The sequence below is a fragment of the Arabidopsis lyrata genome, assembly GCF_000004255.2.
Source record: "Arabidopsis lyrata subsp. lyrata unplaced genomic scaffold ARALYscaffold_3, whole genome shotgun sequence".
Lineage (NCBI taxonomy): Eukaryota > Viridiplantae > Streptophyta > Magnoliopsida > Brassicales > Brassicaceae > Arabidopsis > Arabidopsis lyrata.
In genome coordinates, this window is record NW_003302553.1 from 5,005,407 (window position 1) to 5,026,877 (window position 21,471).

Here is a 21,471-nt window from a genome sequence, read left to right on the forward strand (position 1 = left end):
CATACGTAAGACATTGATTCTTAAGGATGTAACAGAGAAATGAGAATCACATTGTTCTCCACCAAAGCGAATGCTTTATTTGATACATATATTATTACAAAAAGAATCGGAGTGTTTAATTTCTTTATTTCTCCCTGGACAACAATGGTTCTTTTAAAACTATGTCGGGTTCAACTTCAGCGTGTGATGGTGAGTTTTTTGCGCCATTTCTTCTCCATAAGCTTGATTTGCTACTTTCTTCAACATTTGTGGGTGTATTGACGTAATGAACACAAACTTGGACTGCATCATGTACTCTCACGAAGAACCATTCTTTGCCAATAAGTTCCACAATGCCTGCTCTTGCTAGAGTTAAGAGAACCTCTTTGTTTGGGTTCGAGATCGCTAGCTGCTCCATCGAAAACCAACTAATCATCAAGGTGTTGACAACTTAGAAACAAGTACTAAATTAAGGATGACGATATCAGGTTTGCACCTGAATCCCCCTTGTTTTATACTCCTCGTACAAATCTTTTAAGGCTTCTACTGCGCTTGAGTCAATGTATGTGACAGCTGTGTTACATCCAACCAATTCTCGATTAGATTTAGCACCTCTGTAAGTTTCGAACTGTGAATAGAAGAAACATTGGACTTACGAGACATTTCCAGGATAACAAAGTAGATCCTCTCCATATCTGGTCCCTTGCTTGAGTGTTTGTCGATAGCTACTTCATATTCTCGTAGCCTGCAATTTGGAAACATGGTGTTGTTGTATTGATTCTTTCTGCGGATCATAACAGAAGGCAAGTCATGAACCAAATGTCAATTTCACCTGTCCTTGATGTAGCTTATGTTGGCAAAATAAATGGGAGCATCGATTCGAACAATCACAATTCCACTGTAAGTGTATGCCTCTGGATACTGCTTCATGTTTCTGTACACAGTGGTTCCTGGAAGACGCCCCAAGACAGCTGCCAAAACATATGTAATGGAATGTGATCAAGAATATGAGTGAAAACTATTTCTGAGAAACAAAACAAGCAAATTGAACAGAAACTCATCTCACCTATATGAGGATTTGCAGACTCGTGTATTACAAATGCAAGTGAAAAACCAACCTGATAAATTCCAAGCAACTCGGTCCTTAGAAAGCGTTGCACAATTCACATATGTTATCCTACTTTTCAACATCATCACTCCTTTTAATTTCAAAGAGATATGATCGACTACAGAAATAGAGCTGCGTGAGTATGAACATACTCACACCAATGAGGACCCCAATCTCTATTCCAAAGAACAAAGTGGTAGTGCTAGTGATGGTCCAAAGAGTAAAATCTCTCTTGTCCACACGCCACAGAAAGATTGCCCCTTCATAGTCCACCTAACATGGTAAACATCCAGAAAGGGTAAGATCAATAACCAAAGGCAGTAAGTACACATCCCGGATTCTTTTCTGGTGGGTTGATTTGAACTTACCAAGCCACTAACAGCAGAGATCACTATTGCTGCTAAAGCACACTGCGAATTTGAGAAACAAGCTGGAGTTAGGAGCCAGATTTCAGTTTCAAAATTCTCCAGAGTTTCAGATTTATAAGGAATTAATATGAAGTTAAAAAAAAGAGAGCACAAGACTGTGGAAGTAGAAATATTCAACACTGACCAACCTGTGGTATAAATTTAAACATTGGGGTCACGAACAGTAGAGAACATCCAATGATAATTCCTGTTACAAGGCCTGATAGGCCAGTCTTGGCTTCACTTTCACTATTCACCGCTGACCTAGAAAAGGATCCTATATAATACATTTAGGGTATTAACAGATTTATCAAATTCAGGCTACAACTTAGAAAATATTATAACCTTTTGTTTTGAAATTACCATAGAAAACACACATTACATGTTGTCACTAGGTTATGGCATTACTCATCTCAACAGTCAAGATTACGTACCTGTAGTTGGATATGCAGAGAATAGTGACCCAAATATATTTGCAACACCAAGACCAAACAACTGTCAAGTCACGGGAGAAACAGACAGAACTCTCAACGACCATAAGATGTAGAGATTAAAAGAACAAAGTACAACATTTAATGGTAAGACTTGGGCTAGCCGCTAGCACTTGATTTTTTTTATAGGGTTAATACCTCTGAATTTGAATCCAGTTCGTATCTATTTTTCGCGGCTAGTGCTTTCGCAATACCTACAGATTCCTGGATAAAAAGTCGAACTAGCATATCAGAAAACACAAACATGCACAAACTGCAGCTGAAACTAATCAAGAAACTCGCTCTTCTGCTTCTCAAGAGGTCAAATTACTCCATGTCTCAGCAATATCCATCCATTTACAGATTCTCATGATTAGGTTCAGCTGCACCTCGCGTAAGTCCAGGAAAAAGTTAGTGACTATGATGTCTCACCAAGATGGCAACACCAGTAATGAGAGCCGATGTTGGAAGCAGTAATTTAGCATGATCAAAACTTTTTGGGAAAGAAAACTTTGGAAGTCCCTGAGGTATATCTCCCACCTGAGAAATCCTAAAAACTTTGCAATCAATTACTGCAAACACTCACAAAATACTGTATGTAGCTTCAATAGGGAAAAAATATAAGAATTTGATTCTTTAGCAATCTGACCAGTGTGATGGAAGGTGGATGGAACACTTTTGCAATCATTGTACCAAGAGCAAGCCCTGTGAGCGGTCCTGCTGCTCGTACGAACTGAAGTTCCTTCTTTGCTTTTCCCTGCCGCAGAACGCGATGCCTTAGCATAATAATAGTAAGGGAACATAAGAACAATCCTACGGACACAGGGAAGAACAAGGCTCATACCACATGCTTCATTACTAAAAGGATCACCAGAATGGTAGATCCCAACAAGAAAGGTGGCCACTTAAACTGCAAAACAGAAATTCAGATGAAGTTATACAAGTAGGCATAGGAGGTATGTTGAACCAAAAGGAATTGCAACACCATTAAGAATCTGAAGACCAAACCTGATCAGCTCCAGCTATTATGCTCTCAATTACTGGCATAATCTTGCTGCTCCGAGAAACGCTATACCCTAGAAAGTATTTCAATTGGGATAACCCAATCACAACAGCTGAAGCAGTTGTAAATCCAGAAATGACTGAGTGACTTATGAAACGAATAAGCCATCCAAGCCTGGGTTGAAAAAACAAACGAACAACTTGTTCTAACACTACAAAAAATACAGGACTTTCTTGCACAAGTAAGCTAAAGCAGTAGCCGTAAAGAGAAGACTATAATCACCTCAAGAACCCCATAATGCACTCAAATATCCCAACCAGAAGAGCCAGCAAAATGGCAAGCTCAGTGTATAACTCTTCAGATGGATCAACAATTCCACCCAAGGCATTAGAGACGAGAAGGGAAACTAATGCTACAGGTCCAACTGCAAGCTGACGGGATGAACCGAAAACGGCATACACAAATACAGGCACAAATGAGGAGTCTGCACCAAACAAGATTAATAACTAAATGCAAAATTGGGAATAGCTTAGTATCACATTGATGAATTCATAAAAGGGTATTGAACTCACATAGACCGTATATTGGTTGAAGCCCAGCTAACCTTGCATACGACATTGCCTGCTCAAATCCATCAAAACGGAAGTTATTAGAAACTAAACTCACTTAACCAAGAAGAAGTACAAACATACTCATTAGAGTTCCTGTGATTCACACTTTCTATACATAGACGATCTCTAGATGGTAGAATTTCAGGGTAAATATAATCAACAGAAACGACAATCAATAGAAAATGACCTGGGGAACAAGCATGATACCGACGGTGATACCAGCCATAAGATCGAGCTTAAAGTATTGATGCCACCGGTAAGTCCGAATCCAAAGGAAGCAAGGAAATATGGTATCAATCCAGTCGAAGAACGTCATACGCTTGATCTTCACCGTCCATCGGGAGAAGAAATCATTGAAGGGAATGGAGTGACAGTGAGGATCAGAAGAGGTGGAATCGGGATGCTGGAGAGGAATGATCTTCACCGGAATCGCCGTGGATGAAGAGGACGAAGCGGTGGAGAGATCCTTGACGGCGAGAGACATCGGAATTGGTGGGATAGAGAAGAATGTGATCAACGTGAAGAGAGACGTATCACTGATTGTAGCATGAAGAAACAGAGAATAGCGTAGTGCCAGTTTGGGATGGATAAGGACGAAATGGCAGCTACATTCGTAACTTTATATTAATGCTTTATAACATGATTGCGTGTCTTAATAATACTATTAATCAGCATGTTTGTTTGTTTAGTTGTTTACTGTTTAGTATAAGCCTTTGACTAAAACAGTACCATCTTTAAATATCCTGTCATGATTCAAGTTCATCATTCCTTCAATTTTAAAATTCGATCATTTTTCATAGTTAGATGATCTCATTAAACTAGGTGGTTTTATGAGTTCGTACAACATTTTGTGCTCTACTCTCTAGTAAACTGTATATCATATAAAAAAACACTCAGCTCGATATTTAGCCCACATACTTGAAACCGATACATGTTGCTGGTGTTCTCACTTCTCAGGGAGCTCGCCCAACATTGGCACAGAAGATACCTGACTTGTTCTCACTTAGGCAAAGACGAATAAGCTCCCTAGCGTTGCCTTAAGGGCCTCTGTAAAACATGTGTAGTGGCGGTTTGTATTTGTCTTCTAAAAAAAAAAAAACAGAGAAAAAAAATGAGTGAGAAGTGCGAAGAGCCTTACCCTTGGTTCATTGTTGGCTTCACGCTGTTGTCTACTACTTCTGGTGTCTCTGTCTACATCAGCCTCTGGCTTGTCATGCTTGTAAAATGCTTCTAAGGCTCTTATCACAAATGGGCGGACTATGTTCACTTCCATTGCCGATACATTAGAGATCTACATTCTCAAGTTAGAGATTTAGTTATTATTCAAATCAATCACTCTTGAGAGGTAATGAGAAAAAGGCAATGTCAAGATGAAGAAATAAAAAACAGTTACCTTTACTGCAGATGTACCTTGAAATGATCCCAAGTTAGTCTCGAGTTTATGAAGCCGCACATCTCTGATGTCCTCGACTAGGGATCTCACCTATAGAAAATTCATAAACGGCTATAAAAGCTTAATTCAAACACATGGTTTGAATGTGAGACAAATTCAGATGTATAAGAAATTACCATATACATGTCTGGAATATCATCACGTGCACTGCCAAAAGTGATTTAAAATACTCATAAGCACCCTCTGATGATATTAAGTGCAAAGGGAAGCAAAGAAACAAGAAGAGCCTAAGAACCTACTGGTCAAAAAGTAGTCTGGCAATTTCCACGTAACTAAATGGTAATGCCTGAAATGTCGACTGAGATTCACGTTCTGCTTCCAAGATCTGAGTCAAATTATCTAGTTCACAAACAAAGAAGTAACAGGAAAGTTAACACTCCTCATTTTCCTTAGCATTTAAAATTTATCTTGTCTTACCAACAGACATCCACCCAGGAGGCCGGAAAGTGCATTTTCCTCTCCTCTTCAGTGCCACTGCAAGCCACAGAGGCACCTTTGTCGGAATCTGAGGAATGAACCGACCGAAATCGCCCTGTCATTGGTTCACATATTAATCACATGGTTAACAAAAAGGCTCCAAGGGCATTGATTTCAGGATTGCATAAAACAAGAAAGATTACACTGATGAAATTGAGTTGCTCCATATTCATATTAGGAACAATCTCCACCAGTTCGTCCTCTGCCATAAACTCAACCTGGTATGATTATAGCTAATCAATTATACCATTGCAGACTGTACACAAAGAAACGCATACAAGTAAAGAGGAGAAAAAGGACCTCTTGTGGAGAAAATAGTGAAGTATGAGGATCAGTCTGGCCAGCCATTGATGTATTATCTCAAGAAATCTCAGTTTCCAGACCTAAATGCAAACATGTGGTATAATACAAAGAAGGCAGAGAAACCCTGATCAAAATAGAGACAAAATACAAAACCTTCTGAAATCTAAAGAACATGTTAAAACAAAGTTGACAAACCTCAAAATTAGTGGAGAGAGTAAAAATCTAGCTTGTATCAATAGCCCAAAACAAAGGGTGGAAAAATTATCCTTGGTAGAGACATTTAATCAAACACCTTGTCTACAGAAAATTCATCCTTATTTTCTAGCACATATCCACTTCCAATTTCAGCAGCATCATGAAACAGTAAATCTTTAAAAATATCTAGTGATCCAACAATGAAATTTCGCAAATTCTGAGGACTAATTTTAAAAAGAACGCCGGATATTATTGTAAGAAGAGAATCCTCTGTTCCTGATTTGTGATATGAGGTCGAGTTACCTGGGTAAATTTTGTGTGATTCCTGAAATTTCAGATCGATCTCTTCCAATCTCCTACGAACAGAAAGTAAATGAAATTCCCCAACACCGGAAACTCCCGAAGATTGAAAAATCAGCGATCACTTAGGTCGAAGAGGAGGAAATGGATCTAGCTTAGCAAACCCAGGAAAGAAAAATCGAAATCAAGTAGAAGAAGACGAGAATATAGAGAGAGACACATTCGACTGTCGATGCGGCTTTCTACGTTGGCGGGAAATCCGATTTCAGTGTAGCGGGAAACTAAAACTCCGATAGGTTTCGGTTAGACCGGTATTTTTAATTTAACCGAACTCAAACCAAAACCGGAATTATAAACCAAATCAATTTTATATCTAATTGATGATAAATAACACTTGTTGTAGTTGAAAAACAAACAAATTGTTGTAAACTGTGTTGTTCTATTGATTAATGAATGAGATTTCGATAAAGCAATGTTGTGCTGTATTCTTAAAGAATAAGGTAATGTTTTTGTTTTATTAAAATCTAAATTTTCTTCTCTAACCATATAGGCCGTCATAAGGAGAATCTTCAAGAACATGGGCATGGGCCTTCTAGGACATGGACATGGGCCTTCTAGAATATGCATAAGGTCCACGGTTATGGAGTCCATCCAACATGTGGTTTATAACACAAATCGAATCAAACAACCACTAAATTTTATATTGAGTCAAACGAGAGATGGTAAAGCAATGTTGTGCTGTATTCTTAAAGAATAAGGTAATGTTTTTGTTTTATTAAAATCTAAATTTTCTTCTCTAACCAGAATCAAACTCTTTTGTGTTCATGGCTTTCACGTCATGACGACTTTCTCCTAATCCTTAAAAAAAAGGATCCAAACCAATAGGTGAATCAACATACGACTTGATTGGAGGCACGACTGTGTTATTTATCACCTCATCATATCTTCCTACATTAGTTTGTCTTTTTTTTGTAATGCTTCACCAAATTTGCTTTTAGTTTCTCTCGACTCCAAACAACACAAAAATGAAACTGGAAGACTTACTTGTGGAAGACGAAACCAAAGATCAACCTGGCGTTAGCGTTGCGGCTCTTCTTGATCATCATCGTCGTCACCCCCAGCCCCTGCAACAACAAGTAAGTCAAACTCGTATATATATAACATCATATTTGGAATCCCAACAATGAGATATGGAAACCTAAATCATGCTTATATCTATTCTTTTGTTCTGATCGGTTTTGTTGCAGCCATCAAAACTGAATGAGCAAAAGAGCGAAGAAGAGAAGAATGATTTGTTAAAGAAGAAGCAAAAGCGAATTCTTCAAAAAGAAGTGATGAAAATGCAAGGAGAGCTAGAGGACGAACAAGCACTAAACAAGGCTCTACGTGATATGCATCGTGGACCCGTCATGTCTCAGCCTCGTCTCTCTTTACTGCTTCTTCCTCCTCAGGTAAGTCAATCTCGAGTTAAGGCGTAATTTGAATGAATGAAATGGTGGAACTTGATTTTGAGTTTTGTATAGGTTCAGGAGCTTATAGAAGAGCTTGCGACGGTTGAGGCAGAGATACTCTGTCTTGAGAAACGAATCCAAGACTTGAAACTTGATGTGTATAGTGAGAAAAAAGAGAATAAAGAACTTGAAGCCAGTATTGATCAAGGAGAAGAAGAGAGGATGATGAATCCTAAGAGACTACTACAAAGGCAGAATCATCTTCCTTGCGACGCTGACAATGACATTATAAAGATGAGATCTGAGGATCTAAAACACAGATCCAAGTCCCAGAGTTATGCAGATCATCATATTGTCAAGGATATTCAAATGAACAGTCCTCGTACTCATGCGTCAATTGGATCATCTATGGAGTTCTCATCAAGAATCCATTCTTCGACTTTTTCTGATGGAACATCAAGAACACAAGAGAGTAAGAATGTGCAAGAGACGACACCAAACGGAGTATCGGAAGATCTGGTGAAGTGCTTGATGGGAATCTATCTGGAACTCAACAGGTCTTCGCGTGAACGAGAAGGGTCAAAAACTGTTTCAAAGCTGAGCCTTACACACCTCAAGAACGCTTCTTTCAAACGCAAATCGGTGTATGACCATAACGCATCGAATCTTGATCCTTACGGAGCTGTGATGGGGACTTCTCTTAGAGACATAGGAGAGTACAAGAACTTCATCCATATCACTCGAACCTCCATTGATGTTAGCCGTTTATCCGATTGCTCCACTTCTCTTGTCAATTTGAGGTACTTAAAATTTTAGATTTCCTTCTTAAAAATCTGATGAGAACACAGAATCTCATGATCTATGTATAATTACACACACATGACACATGCAGGGTTTTGAAGGAGAAGTTGAGCAAAGTCGATTTGAGTTTCTTGAACCACAAGAAAAAGATGGCATTCTGGATCAATACCTACAACGCCTGCGTTATGAATGTAATTCCAAATCTCAATACATATTTAGTTGAAGCAAAGTCAAGATTTCGGAAAATAACTTTGTTTGATTGCAGGGATTTTTGGAACACGGACTACCTTCATCAAAAGAGAAACTACTGACTATTCTGAAAATGGTAACTAATACAAAACAAGAAACATCTATAACATCTCATACTTAAAATAATTAATCAAATTGACTTGTGTTGTAGGCAACAATTGACGTGGGAGGTACTCAACTGTCTGCTCTAGATATCGAAGGATCCATCTTGCTGAGTCCATGCGAACCTAGGGAATCTGTAAGTACTCATACTGATGTCATATAATTAACCCTCTGAAGTTGTTATAATCAATATTGAATTTTTTTTTTGTTCTTCATCCGAATAAAAAGGTTTCAGCCGGTGAAAGCGAAGTAAGAATACAGCAACGCTACGGATTCAGATGCGTAGAGCCAAACCTAATGTTCGTGCTTTGTCGTGGAGATTGGTCCTCACCTGCTGTAAGTTCACTAAATTCGTTCAAATTTGATAAGTATTGCCTCAAAGGTAGTAACTAACAAAGCATGTTTGTTCATCACCTATATATACATGATGCAGTTGAGAGTCTATACAGCAGAAGATGTTGTGAACGAACTAATCAAAGCAAGAACAGAGTATCTAGAAGCTTCCATCGGTGTATCGGGAAGGAAAAAGATTGTGATTCCGCGATTCCTGCACAAACGTCTACGGGATTTCGCTGAGGATGAAGGGTCGTTAATTGAATGGATATGCAGCCAATTACCACCAGTCCAACGTTGCTTGCAGCTCAAGGAAACAGCGGTCGAGTGGTTGAACAAGAAAGGTGAATCCCAATTGAAAAAAATGATAGAAGTGAGGTCTCACGAATACGAGTTTCGTTATCTCTTGCCTTTGTAAAATCTAATCCTTCAATTGTAGTATTTGAGCCTTGAAAATACGATTATTCTATATGTGTGTTTTTTAAAAAGAAAATGAAGTTATAGAGAATTTTGATTAATCATGCATGGAAACAATCAAAATACTAAAATAGTAACTCCAATACATTCCATAAAGGTCGAGAATCATTATTACATCACAAATAGAAGAATAATCGTTTGTGACATGAGAAAGCTGCGAGTTAGGGATGACATACTATGTATTAATAAAAACCTTTATTTTAAATCTAGATTATGATATACAAATCAGTAGATTACAAATACCGGTCAAAATAAGTGTGCTGTATTATTGTTGTAAATGTATAATTTGTAGATCTTTAACACTTAGGATGAGGAACACGACAAGCAATGAGAAGTCTGGGCAAGAGGACAGGGTTCTTAATAAAATACTTACAAGCACATGGTTGTGGCTTTACCAGTCTTCCACAACAGTAACTCGGCAGTTTGGTTCCTTTATCGATGGCAACTAAACAATTTGCAACCAACAACTTTGATCGGAGCAGACAAGAGTATGACGAAGGCAATGAGCATCAATGGAAGGATCTTCATGTCTAATTATTTAGTAACTTTCTTTGTTTTGTTTTAGGTCTTTTTAAATAAGAAATTGGAATCATGTTTAATTCCGACAAAAAATGGAAATATGAATGGTTGGAATCAATTCTTAAACAAAAAAAAAAGGAAAATATCATCAATTGACTTGTTCAAAAAACCTACAGAATTAATTTTCGAAGTCCCTCATCTTAAAGCCTTTCCTAAACCGAACCGAAGTATCATCAAATCACAATCTTTGTCTCCGGTTTACAAATCCCCTCTTGCGACGACTTCAACGCGCGACCATAGCGCGTGGAATACAAACAGAGATTTCTTGGAATATCTCCAAAGCCCTTTTGCTGCTTCTCTCTCGAAAATGGAAACGAACTTAGAAAAAAAAAAAAAATCGAAATTAATTGGGAAACAAAATATCTTATGATCTCCAGAATCTGCTGAAGAAGTCTCGAGCTATATCTCTTCTTCTCTACAGGCGATTTCTCAGGTACAGTTCTTAAACGTGTTCTTTGCTTTGACATTCATCGTTTCTTTCCCAATTTGCTTCTGGGTTTTGGGTATTTTTCTTCAGTTTTGCAATTTCATAAGTCGATAGTGAACACTAGGAAACATTAGACCCCAATTGTTCATAATATCTCTAGAAATCAGACATGCATGTTTCATAAAACATAGAGAGAGTGTTAAGCAGAGAAGTGAACATATTTTCCGGATCTTACAATGTACTTAGATTATGCAGCTCGTAGATGTAAAACAATCACTGGAGGCGGTGATGAACAACAAATTGAGTGATTTTGAGAAAAGTTTGTACAAAAAACTCAAGAGTGGAAAGCTCGAGGTGAAAGTCTCCTACCGGACTTTCCTGTGTCCCTATTGCCCCGATAACAAGAAGAAGGTTGGTTTGTATGTTGACATCCTTCAACATGCTTCTGGAGTTGGTAATAGCAAATCCAAGAAAAGAAGTTTGACTGAGAAGGCAAGCCACCGTGCTCTTGCCAAATACCTTATTAAAGATCTTGCACATTACGCTACAAGTACAATATCTAAGCGCTTAAAAGCCAGAACATCACTCACTCCTGCTGAAGGCGGCGATACTCCTCTAGTTTATGATGATGATCAATTCGAGAAACTTGTGTGGCCTTGGAAAGGTAATGAATGACACACACTTTTTTAAGGCCCATCTCCTATGTCATTACAAGTATCTAAGAGCACTATGTGGATTTATAGCCTCTACTAACTGAAGTTTTTGTCTGTGGCTGGGATAGGCGTTTTGGTTAATATTCCCACGACGATTACACAAGATGGTCGGTCTTGTACTGGAGAGAGTGGTCCAAAACTTAGAGATGAATTAATCCGAAGAGGATTCAACCCAATTAGAGTTCGTACTGTGTGGGACCGTTTCGGTCATTCAGGAACCGGGATAGTGGAATTTAACAGAGATTGGAACGGACTTCACGATGCTTTGGTGTTCAAGAAAGCCTATGAAGCAGATGGTCATGGGAAAAAGGATTGGCTGTGTGGTGCTACTGACTCGAGACTTTATGCATGGCTTGCCAATGTTGATGATTACTATAGGGCTACCTATTTAGGAGAAAAATTGCGGAAGACGGGTGACCTCAAAAGTATTTCTAGGTTTGCAGAAGAAGAGGCAAGGAAAGACCAAAAGCTTTTGCAGCGTCTGAACGTAATGGTTGAGACCAAACAAAATCGGTTGAAAAAGTTAGAGATAAAATATTCACAGGATTCAATTCGACTTAAGTATGAGACTCAAGAAAAAGAAAAGATTCTCCATGGTTACAATGCAGGTGAGCTTTGTCCTTCTATCTTCAGTATTCATATCCCCTTAGCAAAGTATTGTTGCATCACTCAGCTATACATATTTCTATTGATGGTGTTTATATTCGTGTTACATTTTCCGTTTTGCATCTGAAGATCTGACAGGAAGACAACAAAAATCGACTGATCACTTCAATAGGATTTTTGCTGATCATGAAAAGCAAAAGGTGCAGCTGGAGTCTCAGATAAAGGAACTTGAAATTAGAGAGTTGGAGTTGGCAAAACGTGAGGCAGAGAATGAAACACAGAGGAAAATAGTGGCAAAAGAGCTTGAACAGGTATATGCTAACATGCTCATTTCTGGATTGCCTCTCCGTCTTCTAAAATTTGTTCAATGGCACTATTTTCAGAATGCTGCTATTTTTAGTTACGCTCAACTAGCTGCCGTGGAACAACAAAAGACCAGAGAGAAAGTGCAAAGATTGGCTGTAGATCACAAGGTCTGGGAATGCTTCCTTCTTTAAAAAGGTTGGTTCTTTAACTTTATGTGACAGGGTCCTGCCATGTTTTTAACCTTAGATGCAAAAGGAAAAGCTTCATAAGAGAATTGCTGCACTAGAAAGGCAGCTTGATCAGAAGCAGGAGCTCGAACTGGAGGTCGAGCAACTGAAAAGGCAGCTGAGCGTGATGAGACACGTGGAATTGGACAGTGGTTCTGAAATTGTGAACAAGGTGGAGACCTTCCTCAGAGACCTTAGTGAGACGGAAGGAGAGCTTGCACACTTAAATAAATTTAATCAAGATCTTGTTGTTCAAGAGCGGAAGAGCAATGATGAGCTTCAAGAAGCTCGAAGAGCATTGATAAGTGTATGTAGCTCTATTATATTTGAACAATTTTCTTTGAAATTTGGTCTCATAGAGTCGCTAGGTTACTCTTTGCATGTTGTGAGTTATATCATTATAAACTCGAATGATACTGACATGGTAGGCTAGAGTGGTTGGATGCATTAAAAACAGAAAAGACACTACTTGAATTTCCCTCTAATGTTTTTTCTTAACTTTGATTGCATTTATAGAATTTGAGGGACATGAGATCGCATATTGGTGTTAGGAGAATGGGGGAGCTTGACACCAAACCGTTTATGGAAGCAATGAGAAAAAAGTACTGTCAAGAAGATTTAGAGGATTGGGCAGTTGAAGTTATCCAGCTTTGGGAGGAATATCTTAAGGACCCAGATTGGCATCCTTTTAAACGGATAAAGCTTGAGACTGCAGAAACAGTAGTGGTATTCCTTCTCCTGTATATCACAAAATCCAAATCGATTTTGTTTTTATTTTCCATCCTAAATAATATGTTTCTTAAGTGTTGCTAGCAGAAGACCACTGCATTCATGTGCATGCGTACGACTGCCAAATACATGTGCAGATTTGTTTATGCATGTTGGCCTTAGTTTATGGATTGGTGTTTGATATGTAGAACCCTGAAGCTGTTGATATCTTTGTCAGGAAGTAATAGATGAGGATGACGAGAAGTTAAGAACCCTGAAGAATGAACTGGGGGATGATGCGTACCAAGCAGTGGCAAATGCATTGCTGGAAATAAACGAGTATAATCCAAGTGGAAGGTACATCTCCTCAGAGCTATGGAACTTTAGAGAAGACAGGAAGGCTACGCTTGAGGAAGGTGTTACTTGTCTACTGGAGCAATGGAATCAGGCGAAGCATCACAAGCCTTAAATGTTATATTTGCATTTACCCGGTAGACTAACTACCAAAAATCCCAGCTCTTTCGAAGTTTGCCTCTGCTTATATAGTTGTTTTTTTCGAATTTTGCTAACCTGAGGACTGTACTTTGCAGTTGCAGGAGATGGAAAATAAGTTTTGCGCATAAAAGATGTCAAATGCAAGGTTCAACAAGTGTCTCTCGTCTTTGATGGAATATGGGTCTTAGAATTGGAAAGTAGGTGTAAATTAGAGGAGGATGGCGTCAAATTAGGATGTGGGCTCGAAGTTGGAACTATGTTTCTACACTTGACGGTTCAACATTGTAGGAAAATAAGTAACAAACATTGTTAGATGCTTCTAAACCTTAGAGAAGTTTATGAATTTGTGAAGAAATGAACACTTTGGCTTAGTTAGGTCTTTCCACCAATAACAAACACGTTACTGTGTCTTATTATTCCAAAAATCATAGAGCAGCAGTATTTATTATATTTCAAATTGGGTTATCACATTTTGTCACAACATCACTCTCACTTCTTTGAGCTGAAATTAATATAACATTTGGTTTATAAATAAAAAAAAACGAAATAATGAAGAACGTTGACTTGTCACTTGCCAGAAAGGATAGAACAACAAAGAATGTCTAAAATTACAAGATCCCTTGTATGGACCGAATTATCACACAATTTTGAAAGAAAAAAAAAGATAGAACCTAAAAATTTGGTTAGGGACGAATCTCATCCCAGTTGGAGTCATTTACAGATGCCAAAGCAGAATGAAAAAAAAATGTATTTAGGAGGAAAAAAACGAGAAATAAAGACAATTAATCTTTGCAGAAATTGAGTTTTCGATTTATTGTGTTGTTTGCTTCTGTACACCCACCCACCAATGCGTACCTCCTTTTTTTACACTGAAACACCTGATTCAGGAGCTATACCTCTGTTCATCTCTGGATCTTTGGAAGCTCCTCTCGCTTGATGTTTACCTTGGTGCTGCGACCAATACCCGTATGCCCTCAAGACTCTGTCTAGGAGTTCTTGTGGCACCGGCTCTCCTCTTCGTTGCTGAGGTGATATACTTGCTGTGTGAACAAGCGTCTTCCATTTGTCCTGCATATTCACATGTTCTTGAGACATTAAGCTACTGTGAGACGTGATATGTTCCAGATTACATGTTTGTGTCTAATGTGTTTACCTTCAAGTCCACGTAAGTCCGATGATCTGCATCCTCGAAAGCACGCAATTTCACATCACGCCATCTGTGTGATGAGATATATCGACCATTAGCTTTTGAGTTTTGACTTTAAACCACGACCAAACCACATGAGTTATGGTGGAACTAGTGTTATATACCTTCCAGTCCCGAGTTCCTCAACTGCTTGTACAAGAGCTTCTACCTCTGTCACAGAGAAGGGTCTCCTGGTTCTGCGCTGGGCTAGCTCAGTACGCTTAGGTTTCTGGTTCAACGGAACTATGGCAAGCGCCTTAACTTCCAAGGCTGGAAGTGGAACAAGCTCTTTTGAATCCGATGAAGGTTCATCAACAGATATGTCCCCCTGATATGGAACTAATTCGAGGTTACTGTCCACAATATTTCCTGAATTAATCATGTCCTCTGCATGGGGAATTCCAGAATCTAACATGGGAGACGCCGCAGACCTGGGATGATAATTCAGAACCGCTTTTGCTTAGGAATCTTCAAGAAGAATGAACACCAGTGATATTCAACTAAAGCAGCACAAGGATATGATAGCGAATTTCTTAGTACCGTTCAGACAAACTCGTAGGGTCGGTTGGCACAGCAGGATCTTCGAAACACAAAGGTAGGGGAACTTTGCTGGGACCAGGCTCCAAGGTGAACCCAAGGTTGTCTAGAATTTCATCACATGAGATCCCAGTCTGTGACAGAGTTTTCCTGTCATCTCTAAGCTTCTTCCCATGCTTTAATACCCCAACACGTATTCCTCCGCTGAGTAAAACACTGACAGCCTCCATCACCGTCCTCTGCAACCAAAAGGGTCAAAGATCAAAACGGTATTTTGTTACCACCTCAATGTCCACACAAGAGAACCAAACATAGGTGAGGGAACAAAAGAAGATAGATATTGGCATGTACCTTTAGTGATCCTACTGTTGCAGTTTCTGGAACTTCAATAAAAAGCTCTGGAATCCTAAAGGACTTAATGCTTAGCTTTACTGCACCAGAGATAAAAATACATGAGAACCACATTATCCCGTCTCCGGATAAATGTCTCAGTATCATATACCATCCGGTCAAGTACCATGGGAGCCCTTTGAGAGGACCACAACAGCTAAGATGAAATAACTGAAGAGTTTTGAGATAGACTACAATAACCACCTGTATCTCCCTTCTTGGGTAACTTGGAAACACTTCCACTACTGAGTCCTCCATCAGAAGTTACGACCGAGCTTCTGTCAGGTGATTTTCTTCTCTTATAAATGATCTCACGCTGCCATGCGTTGTATCCATAACATGATTTTCTTTTGCGATAAAGAGTCTTTACACCGACATCTAGACATCCATGTTCAAAGTAAGAACAGGGCGAATCACAAAAAGAAGAAATGTGTTCAAAGATAAGTGAAGCAGGCTGTGATACTTACCAGCTCTACTGTGTCCAAAATCTTTGGGAACTTGTTTCCAGTATTTGGACGACAGCGACTTTCTTATTCTTCGAATTGTAGGAGACCTATACGACTTAAATTTATTGCTAAGTTTCAGGTAACTATAAAAATTTTCATCATCATCTCTACTACCTAGGTTAGTATGACTCCCATGTCTAGCATAGGAACCATTAGGGGTCATATCCAAGCTGGATGGTGATTTTAGATCACCACCCACACGGACTGATTTCGGAAACTGCACACCTAACGCAGTTGCATCCTCTAAGTTGCAAGTATCAGTGATTAAGCCTCCATCTCCCAAGCAATCAGTTGCTTCTCCTTGGTCAAACCCAGTATTCACATTAACATCACCCATGTCCATCAAACCATGAATCTTCTTGTAGTCAGACATAGGAGTTCGCTCCAAAACGCCGTCACTATCCGGAAATGAAAAACTGTTCACCACACACTTGTCAGTAGAGATTTCATAAGTAGGCTTTGACACAGAGTTTCCTTGGTCAGAAGACTCGGATTTAATAGGCTTGCATTTATCATCTTGCTCTTGTTTAATTTCTTTATCGTGATTATTCCCTTCAAATGCATTGGACGACGCGGAGGAACTCTCGCTTTCCTGTAGAATCTTTCCAGCCAAAGCTAGTAAGTCAATTGCACAGATCTGAGTGTCATTATCATCATCAATCCTCTTGTTTAGGACCTTCCTCTGTAAAAAATAAAAACAACCAAAATTAAAATTCATCAGAACGCAAATCATGACATTGAGCTAACAGATCCAGATGAACGACAGTGATAATTGACCCTGCATGAACGAGGAGCCCTGGGAATATTGGGGAAATCAAAGCGGCAATCTAACTTCCTCTTGAACACCATCTCTCAGATATGCATATCACTAGCAACACAAAACAAAAGAAACACTGCAAAGAATGAGAGCACAAACATTTACATTCAGATCATCATTAGCTAGACTAATCATGATGAGAATACAATTTATAGAGAAGCCAAATGATGATGTTAGGCATTTCAGGATTATAGATCAAAACATTGAATTGGACAAATGCATAATCAGAAAGTAGCAACAAGAATCATCAACGGTAACCAAATATAGATCAGATCAATACAAACAAAGCCGAGCCTTTGATCTAAGAAAAGCATAAAACCAAGAAATGGAAATGTAAAAGCGTTAGTAAAATTGAACAAGACAGAGTTAAAGACTCAAATGCCAGAAACTGCTTACAACTCCAATTAACAAAACCAGTCAAGATGAAAAGAAACAGTAACCGATCAGATGTCGAACAAATTCTTTCGAAAACCGGATCAGAGTCAAGGATCTAAAATCACCCAAAAACCCTGAATTTTACAGATCGGTAAGTCAATTGCGATTAAAAAAAAAAAAAAAAAAAACTCACCTATCAGCCACCAGTTTTCTTGATCGCGAACCACTTATTATTACAGATCACGCAAACTAAAACTCAAATTTCCCCATACCCGATTTGAATTTTGTTTTATGTATAACAATGTACAAAGACAAATTAGCATCTATCTATACAGAAACTCGAGATTCTGAGATTTAAAGAAATGAAGAATTCTCGAGTTATTTTTTTTTTTTTGTTGCGGTAAGAATCCGTCGTTGTCCTTAGAAAAGAGAGAAGGAAGAAGACGTGAAAAGCCCCAATGAAACAGAAACCCTTTTTTATATAATAAATCTCATAAACAAATAATTAAAAAGTTTTTATTGACCACACAAATAACAATGGGTTGAGATGAGGCAGTTGAAGTAAACCGGTTAACCGGCTATTGACGGTCACCCTTTGTTAATTTATGGTAAAACCCTTCTCTCCGGCTAACCGGCTATTGAGGGTCACCCTCTCTCTCGGGGAATCATCATTCATTTCTTTTTTTTTTTTTTTTTTCATCATTCATTTCATAACCCCTTAAAGAAAGAAGATAGGTTTGTCAGAAGAATCTTTAATTTTAGGGATCGGATAAAAACAATGCAATAGTGCTGTTTGTGATTGGAGTGGGGTCTTTTTAATATACTCCTAGTACTACAAAAGCTGTCTTTATCTTCCACGTGGGTAGAGGAAAGCCTGTGACAAGTCTATTGCTTTGGTAATAACGTCGTCACAAGGTTTTTTAAGTGTTCACTAAACTTGAGTGATAACATGAATTTCTTGATGGAAATTGTTTATATGTTAAGACATGTTGAAGCATGTGCTAATGGGGCCAAAACGAACGTGTTCTGTGTTTAAGGTATTTAGTTTATCTTGTGAATGATCATGTTCGTGTGTTGGATGCGCCAATCTCATGGACTAAAGCATATTAATGTAAGAATCGAAATGTGTTGAATCTAATATAAATAAGGCCGGGTGTTGAATCGAATACTTTGTTATGTCGTCTTGGACTTCTGAGCGTGTCTACATATGTGGCTGGTCATGGACCCTTGTAAGTTATAACCTTCGTGAATATGGGCCGCATGACAATTGGTAAATGGGTCGGGTCGGACCATTCTATCGTAAAGCTACTAGGAAAATGAAAATGATCATACATTCTCCACAAATATGAACTTCCAATCATTTGCTAATAAGCTTTCGCTGAATTCATGATTATTATGCAAATATTGCTTATTAGGGTTTTATAATAATTATACGTTATATATTGGGAGAATGTATATGTCGTAATAGAGAACCACTGTTTCTTCAGTATATGCATGAAAGATATATCAAAAGTTCATAGATCTAGTTGATGTATCCGCGCTCGTTTCACTTTTAATTTGTACTATCAATTTTTTTGGATATGTGATAATTGTGGCCATGCATGCTTTCGTTATTAGATGTATGTCACGAAAAAAATACGTATACATTTCTTCCGTTCTAGAAACATATACACATGCTGCATGCACTTCAATCATATTGAAATCTCGTAGGTACTTTTTTTTTTTTTTTTTTGGTAAAAGGTGAAATTATATACCATTTTGAGATTTTTGATAGAAGTTACAGAGAAAACAAGAACGGATAAAAGCACGCTACAGAAAATAAAAAACAACATTACTAATCAAAAAGTTTGGGATCGCTGTTGAGAAATTATGGCCAAGTCGCGAGAAGAAACACCGATTCCGAGTCCGCGAAACTCGGAAATTTGCGTGATTGCCACAATACCGAAGTATTGGAATCCTCATCGTTGTTGCCACGAGCCGAACTACCCGAGGCCCGTCCTTAAAACCTCGAGATAGTAGCCTACAGCTTCTCCGAGAACTAACGCAAAAACGTACAGACAACCGCGGACTTCTACACTAGCTCAACGAGTTAGCGATGCCACTTAGACCTATCCGCCGCCTCTAATCAACACTCGGGGAACCTAGCCATAACACCCAAAAGCTCACCTTCACAAATTGAACCGACACCGACAACACCATGAACACCAAAACTCCACCTGAAAGCAAACCGGAGATGAAGCAAAAGGGACGAAACCCAATGGACACGGAGAATCCATACCCATGACAAAGAGGCTACCACCCTCAACTGCCCACCAATGGAGGAGAGACGTCGACCACCAAACGAAAACCCACAACGTCACTAACCACCACGAACAAACCACAAGAGCCAAAACGACTCCGTGAATTGCATCCACAAGAGAAGTCCGTCGGATCAATCACACCATCACCGGAGCTGGAGAAAACTAAGGCGGAGAGACCCGAAAAGAGAAGATCCGTCACACCGAGAACTCGCCGAAGTGCCCAAACCACAAGAGGAACGACGACGTCTGAAGAAACACGGTGATGCACCACCAATTTCTCAGATCTGGAGGATGGTCCCGCCGTTAGGAGCCGCACCGCTGCTACAATCGCCGCATCAAAGCCACAACCTAAAACAGAGAGAGACACGCCGCACGTCCTTTGCTCCGTGCGTGGCCACTCGCCGCTTTACCACCAACAAGAGACGAAGAGCAAGCGGAATTTGGACACCACCGAAACTTCAAAGGGGAGGCGGAGAAGATAACAGAGAGGAAGGGGAAAGAGAGAGAAGCCCTCTCCGGCCACCGGTGAGGAGCACCATGACCGGAGAGGCAGAGATCGAGATCTAGGTTTGGTTACTGTAGCGTCGTTCTCTTTGATAAATCGCTGCGCGTGTCCCTTCCAGTAATCGCCGCGCGTGTCCCTCGTAGATACATTTTGGTACGGTTTGTTGGTATTCTGAGATTTGTAGGTAGGTAAATGGATTATAATTAAAAAAGGGCCAAATTTAGAAGAAAAAAAGAAAAGCAAAGAGAAATTAGAAGACAGGAGAGTACTGATATAAAATCTTGGGCGGTTGCATGGTTAAGCCGCCTCATGGCACAAACGGATGACAATGACGTTCTATAAAGAAAAAAAAAACAAAGCATCAAAAGTGGTCTACGGAAATTCAACATGAAGTATGGAGCTTAAGTTATAATCGATCAATTATAGTATTATACATCGTTAGATTCGTTACTATAGACTATAGAGATTCGATTGATGTTTTAAGTTAGATGGAGAACCAAGTGGTCGTGGTCTAGTGGCTTTCACTTGAAGAGGAGTCGCCCTGTTGGTCCAGGCCAGAGATCGATTCTCCTCAAGCGCAAAAGTGCTAATCATTTCCATTTGGCCAGGGGCTTTCACCTAGTCTTCCCCAAATCCTGGGGAGATTAAGGGCTTCGGCCCCGAACCTCTTGGTAAAAAAAAAAAAAAAAAATTAGATGGAGCGTATATATGCAGTATTTATAAATCAAGGCTGATATTACTGTTTTCTTTTTGCATTTTTCCCAATAATGTATATATGCATACAGAAAAAACTTAACCTTCTAATTATCAAGATTTTTTTGCTTTTAATAAAATTTGCTTTTGACATATGTCAATATCTTGTACTATTAAAATTATTAAATTTCACTTAATACTTTTTTAGAAAATATCTAACATCTAGTGACAAAAATTGATCTTCCAAGTAATAGTCAATAATCTTTTAGTCAATAGTCATTATTTAAGATATTAACAAGTACTCCATTAATCAATAGCCATCAACTTTGTTACTAACACTTGGAAAAATCATTTGAGCAAGCCCCCATGAGTGGACCGCATA

At 38.9% G+C, this 21,471-nt stretch overlaps 6 protein-coding genes across 10 annotated transcripts; 2 read left to right on the forward strand and 4 right to left on the reverse strand.

The window, feature by feature from the left end:
* Window positions 1–4: 4 nt before the first annotated feature.
* On the reverse strand, window positions 5–4,318 carry LOC9320974 (probable sulfate transporter 4.2). 2 transcript variants are annotated; one of them, XM_002884862.2, is made up of 17 exons: window positions 3,766–4,318; window positions 3,540–3,588; window positions 3,250–3,451; window positions 2,973–3,141; window positions 2,809–2,874; window positions 2,614–2,721; window positions 2,397–2,504; window positions 2,124–2,189; window positions 1,929–1,989; window positions 1,644–1,771; window positions 1,456–1,497; window positions 1,244–1,360; window positions 1,046–1,097; window positions 812–950; window positions 636–724; window positions 476–552; window positions 5–388 (listed from the first exon to the last, which is right to left on the reverse strand). In XM_002884862.2, exons 1-17 carry the CDS (start codon window positions 4,060–4,062, stop codon window positions 125–127), a joined length of 2,034 nt encoding a protein of 677 aa, XP_002884908.1. In that variant the 5' UTR covers window positions 4,063–4,318; the 3' UTR covers window positions 5–124. The 2 variants fall into 2 exon arrangements, 1 of the variants encoding a protein (XP_002884908.1); XR_002333372.1 differs by lacking the exon at window positions 5–388 and having other exon boundaries at window positions 1,240–1,360; window positions 3,766–4,182.
* Window positions 4,310–6,580, reverse strand: LOC9320975 (DNA replication complex GINS protein PSF2). 2 transcript variants are annotated; one of them, XM_002884863.2, is made up of 9 exons: window positions 6,310–6,580; window positions 5,809–5,891; window positions 5,652–5,726; window positions 5,449–5,563; window positions 5,271–5,370; window positions 5,148–5,178; window positions 4,972–5,061; window positions 4,717–4,869; window positions 4,310–4,625 (listed from the first exon to the last, which is right to left on the reverse strand). In XM_002884863.2, exons 2-9 carry the CDS (start codon window positions 5,854–5,856, stop codon window positions 4,605–4,607), a joined length of 633 nt encoding a protein of 210 aa, XP_002884909.1. In that variant the 5' UTR covers window positions 5,857–5,891; window positions 6,310–6,580; the 3' UTR covers window positions 4,310–4,604. The 2 variants fall into 2 exon arrangements, with proteins under 2 accessions (XP_002884909.1, XP_020888307.1); XM_021032648.1 differs by having other exon boundaries at window positions 5,809–5,935.
* A 460-nt stretch (window positions 6,581–7,040) lies between these two features.
* LOC9320976 lies at window positions 7,041–9,760 on the forward strand. Its single transcript, XM_002882732.2, has 8 exons — window positions 7,041–7,442; window positions 7,554–7,757; window positions 7,830–8,557; window positions 8,650–8,749; window positions 8,824–8,883; window positions 8,959–9,045; window positions 9,138–9,245; window positions 9,343–9,760. Exons 1-8 carry the CDS (start codon window positions 7,332–7,334, stop codon window positions 9,658–9,660), a joined length of 1,716 nt encoding a protein of 571 aa, XP_002882778.2. The 5' UTR covers window positions 7,041–7,331; the 3' UTR covers window positions 9,661–9,760.
* A 135-nt stretch (window positions 9,761–9,895) lies between these two features.
* Window positions 9,896–10,961, reverse strand: LOC9318845. Its single transcript, XM_021032684.1, is given in 3 exon segments — window positions 9,896–10,178; window positions 10,180–10,249; window positions 10,655–10,961. Coding segments are annotated over 3 exon segments (486 nt in total). The 5' UTR covers window positions 10,908–10,961; the 3' UTR covers window positions 9,896–10,015.
* LOC9320977 (factor of DNA methylation 3) lies at window positions 10,484–14,237 on the forward strand. 2 transcript variants are annotated; one of them, XM_021032568.1, is made up of 9 exons: window positions 10,484–10,731; window positions 10,981–11,389; window positions 11,507–12,046; window positions 12,174–12,355; window positions 12,428–12,517; window positions 12,597–12,884; window positions 13,094–13,303; window positions 13,524–13,776; window positions 13,876–14,237. In XM_021032568.1, the coding sequence occupies exons 2-8, from the start codon at window positions 11,014–11,016 to the stop codon at window positions 13,752–13,754; spliced, it is 1,917 nt and encodes a 638-aa protein (XP_020888227.1). In that variant the 5' UTR covers window positions 10,484–10,731; window positions 10,981–11,013; the 3' UTR covers window positions 13,755–13,776; window positions 13,876–14,237. The 2 variants fall into 2 exon arrangements, with proteins under 2 accessions (XP_020888227.1, XP_002882779.1); XM_002882733.2 differs by having other exon boundaries at window positions 10,599–10,731; window positions 10,972–11,389.
* Window positions 14,238–14,327: 90 nt separating this feature from the next.
* LOC9318846 (telomere repeat-binding protein 3) lies at window positions 14,328–18,104 on the reverse strand. 2 transcript variants are annotated; one of them, XM_021032573.1, is made up of 9 exons: window positions 17,785–18,104; window positions 17,177–17,267; window positions 16,361–17,081; window positions 16,098–16,271; window positions 15,855–15,934; window positions 15,507–15,742; window positions 15,092–15,397; window positions 14,934–14,997; window positions 14,328–14,848 (listed from the first exon to the last, which is right to left on the reverse strand). In XM_021032573.1, exons 2-9 carry the CDS (start codon window positions 17,246–17,248, stop codon window positions 14,645–14,647), a joined length of 1,857 nt encoding a protein of 618 aa, XP_020888232.1. In that variant the 5' UTR covers window positions 17,249–17,267; window positions 17,785–18,104; the 3' UTR covers window positions 14,328–14,644. The 2 variants fall into 2 exon arrangements, with proteins under 2 accessions (XP_020888232.1, XP_020888233.1); XM_021032574.1 differs by having other exon boundaries at window positions 17,177–17,292.
* Between the last annotated feature and the right edge of the window lie 3,367 nt (window positions 18,105–21,471).

Bases quoted from the DNA above. Each gene is read 5' to 3' on its own strand.
- LOC9320975 (XM_002884863.2), bottom strand. From the start codon at position 5,856: ATGGCTGGCCAGACTGATCCTCATACTTCACTATTTTCTCCACAAGAG. The intron at 5,727-5,808 runs GTCCTTTTTCTC...TAATCATACCAG, and splicing joins CACTATTTTCTCCACAAGAG to GTTGAGTTTATGGCAGAGGA. The intron at 5,564-5,651 runs GTAATCTTTCTT...AACCAATGACAG, and splicing joins AGCAACTCAATTTCATCAGT to GGCGATTTCGGTCGGTTCAT.
- LOC9320974 (XM_002884862.2), bottom strand. From the start codon at position 4,062: ATGTCTCTCGCCGTCAAGGATCTCTCCACCGCTTCGTCCTCTTCATCC. The intron at 2,722-2,808 runs GTATGAGCCTTG...GTTCTGCGGCAG, and splicing joins TTTTAGTAATGAAGCATGTG to GGAAAAGCAAAGAAGGAACT. The intron at 725-811 runs GTGAAATTGACA...TCCAAATTGCAG, and splicing joins ATAAGCTACATCAAGGACAG to GCTACGAGAATATGAAGTAG.
- LOC9320977 (XM_002882733.2), top strand. From the start codon at position 10,975: ATGCAGCTCGTAGATGTAAAACAATCACTGGAGGCGGTGATGAACAAC. The intron at 12,518-12,596 runs GTCTGGGAATGC...TTTTAACCTTAG, and splicing joins GATTGGCTGTAGATCACAAG to ATGCAAAAGGAAAAGCTTCA. The intron at 13,304-13,523 runs GTATTCCTTCTC...TATCTTTGTCAG, and splicing joins AGACTGCAGAAACAGTAGTG to GAAGTAATAGATGAGGATGA.
- LOC9318846 (XM_021032573.1), bottom strand. From the start codon at position 17,248: ATGGTGTTCAAGAGGAAGTTAGATTGCCGCTTTGATTTCCCCAATATT. The intron at 15,935-16,097 runs GTGGTTATTGTA...TCTCTGGTGCAG, and splicing joins ACCCAAGAAGGGAGATACAG to TAAAGCTAAGCATTAAGTCC. The intron at 15,398-15,506 runs GTACTAAGAAAT...TTATCATCCCAG, and splicing joins CCTACGAGTTTGTCTGAACG to GTCTGCGGCGTCTCCCATGT.
- LOC9320976 (XM_002882732.2), top strand. From the start codon at position 7,332: ATGAAACTGGAAGACTTACTTGTGGAAGACGAAACCAAAGATCAACCT. The intron at 8,750-8,823 runs GTAATTCCAAAT...GTTTGATTGCAG, and splicing joins ACAACGCCTGCGTTATGAAT to GGATTTTTGGAACACGGACT. The intron at 9,046-9,137 runs GTAAGTACTCAT...CCGAATAAAAAG, and splicing joins CATGCGAACCTAGGGAATCT to GTTTCAGCCGGTGAAAGCGA.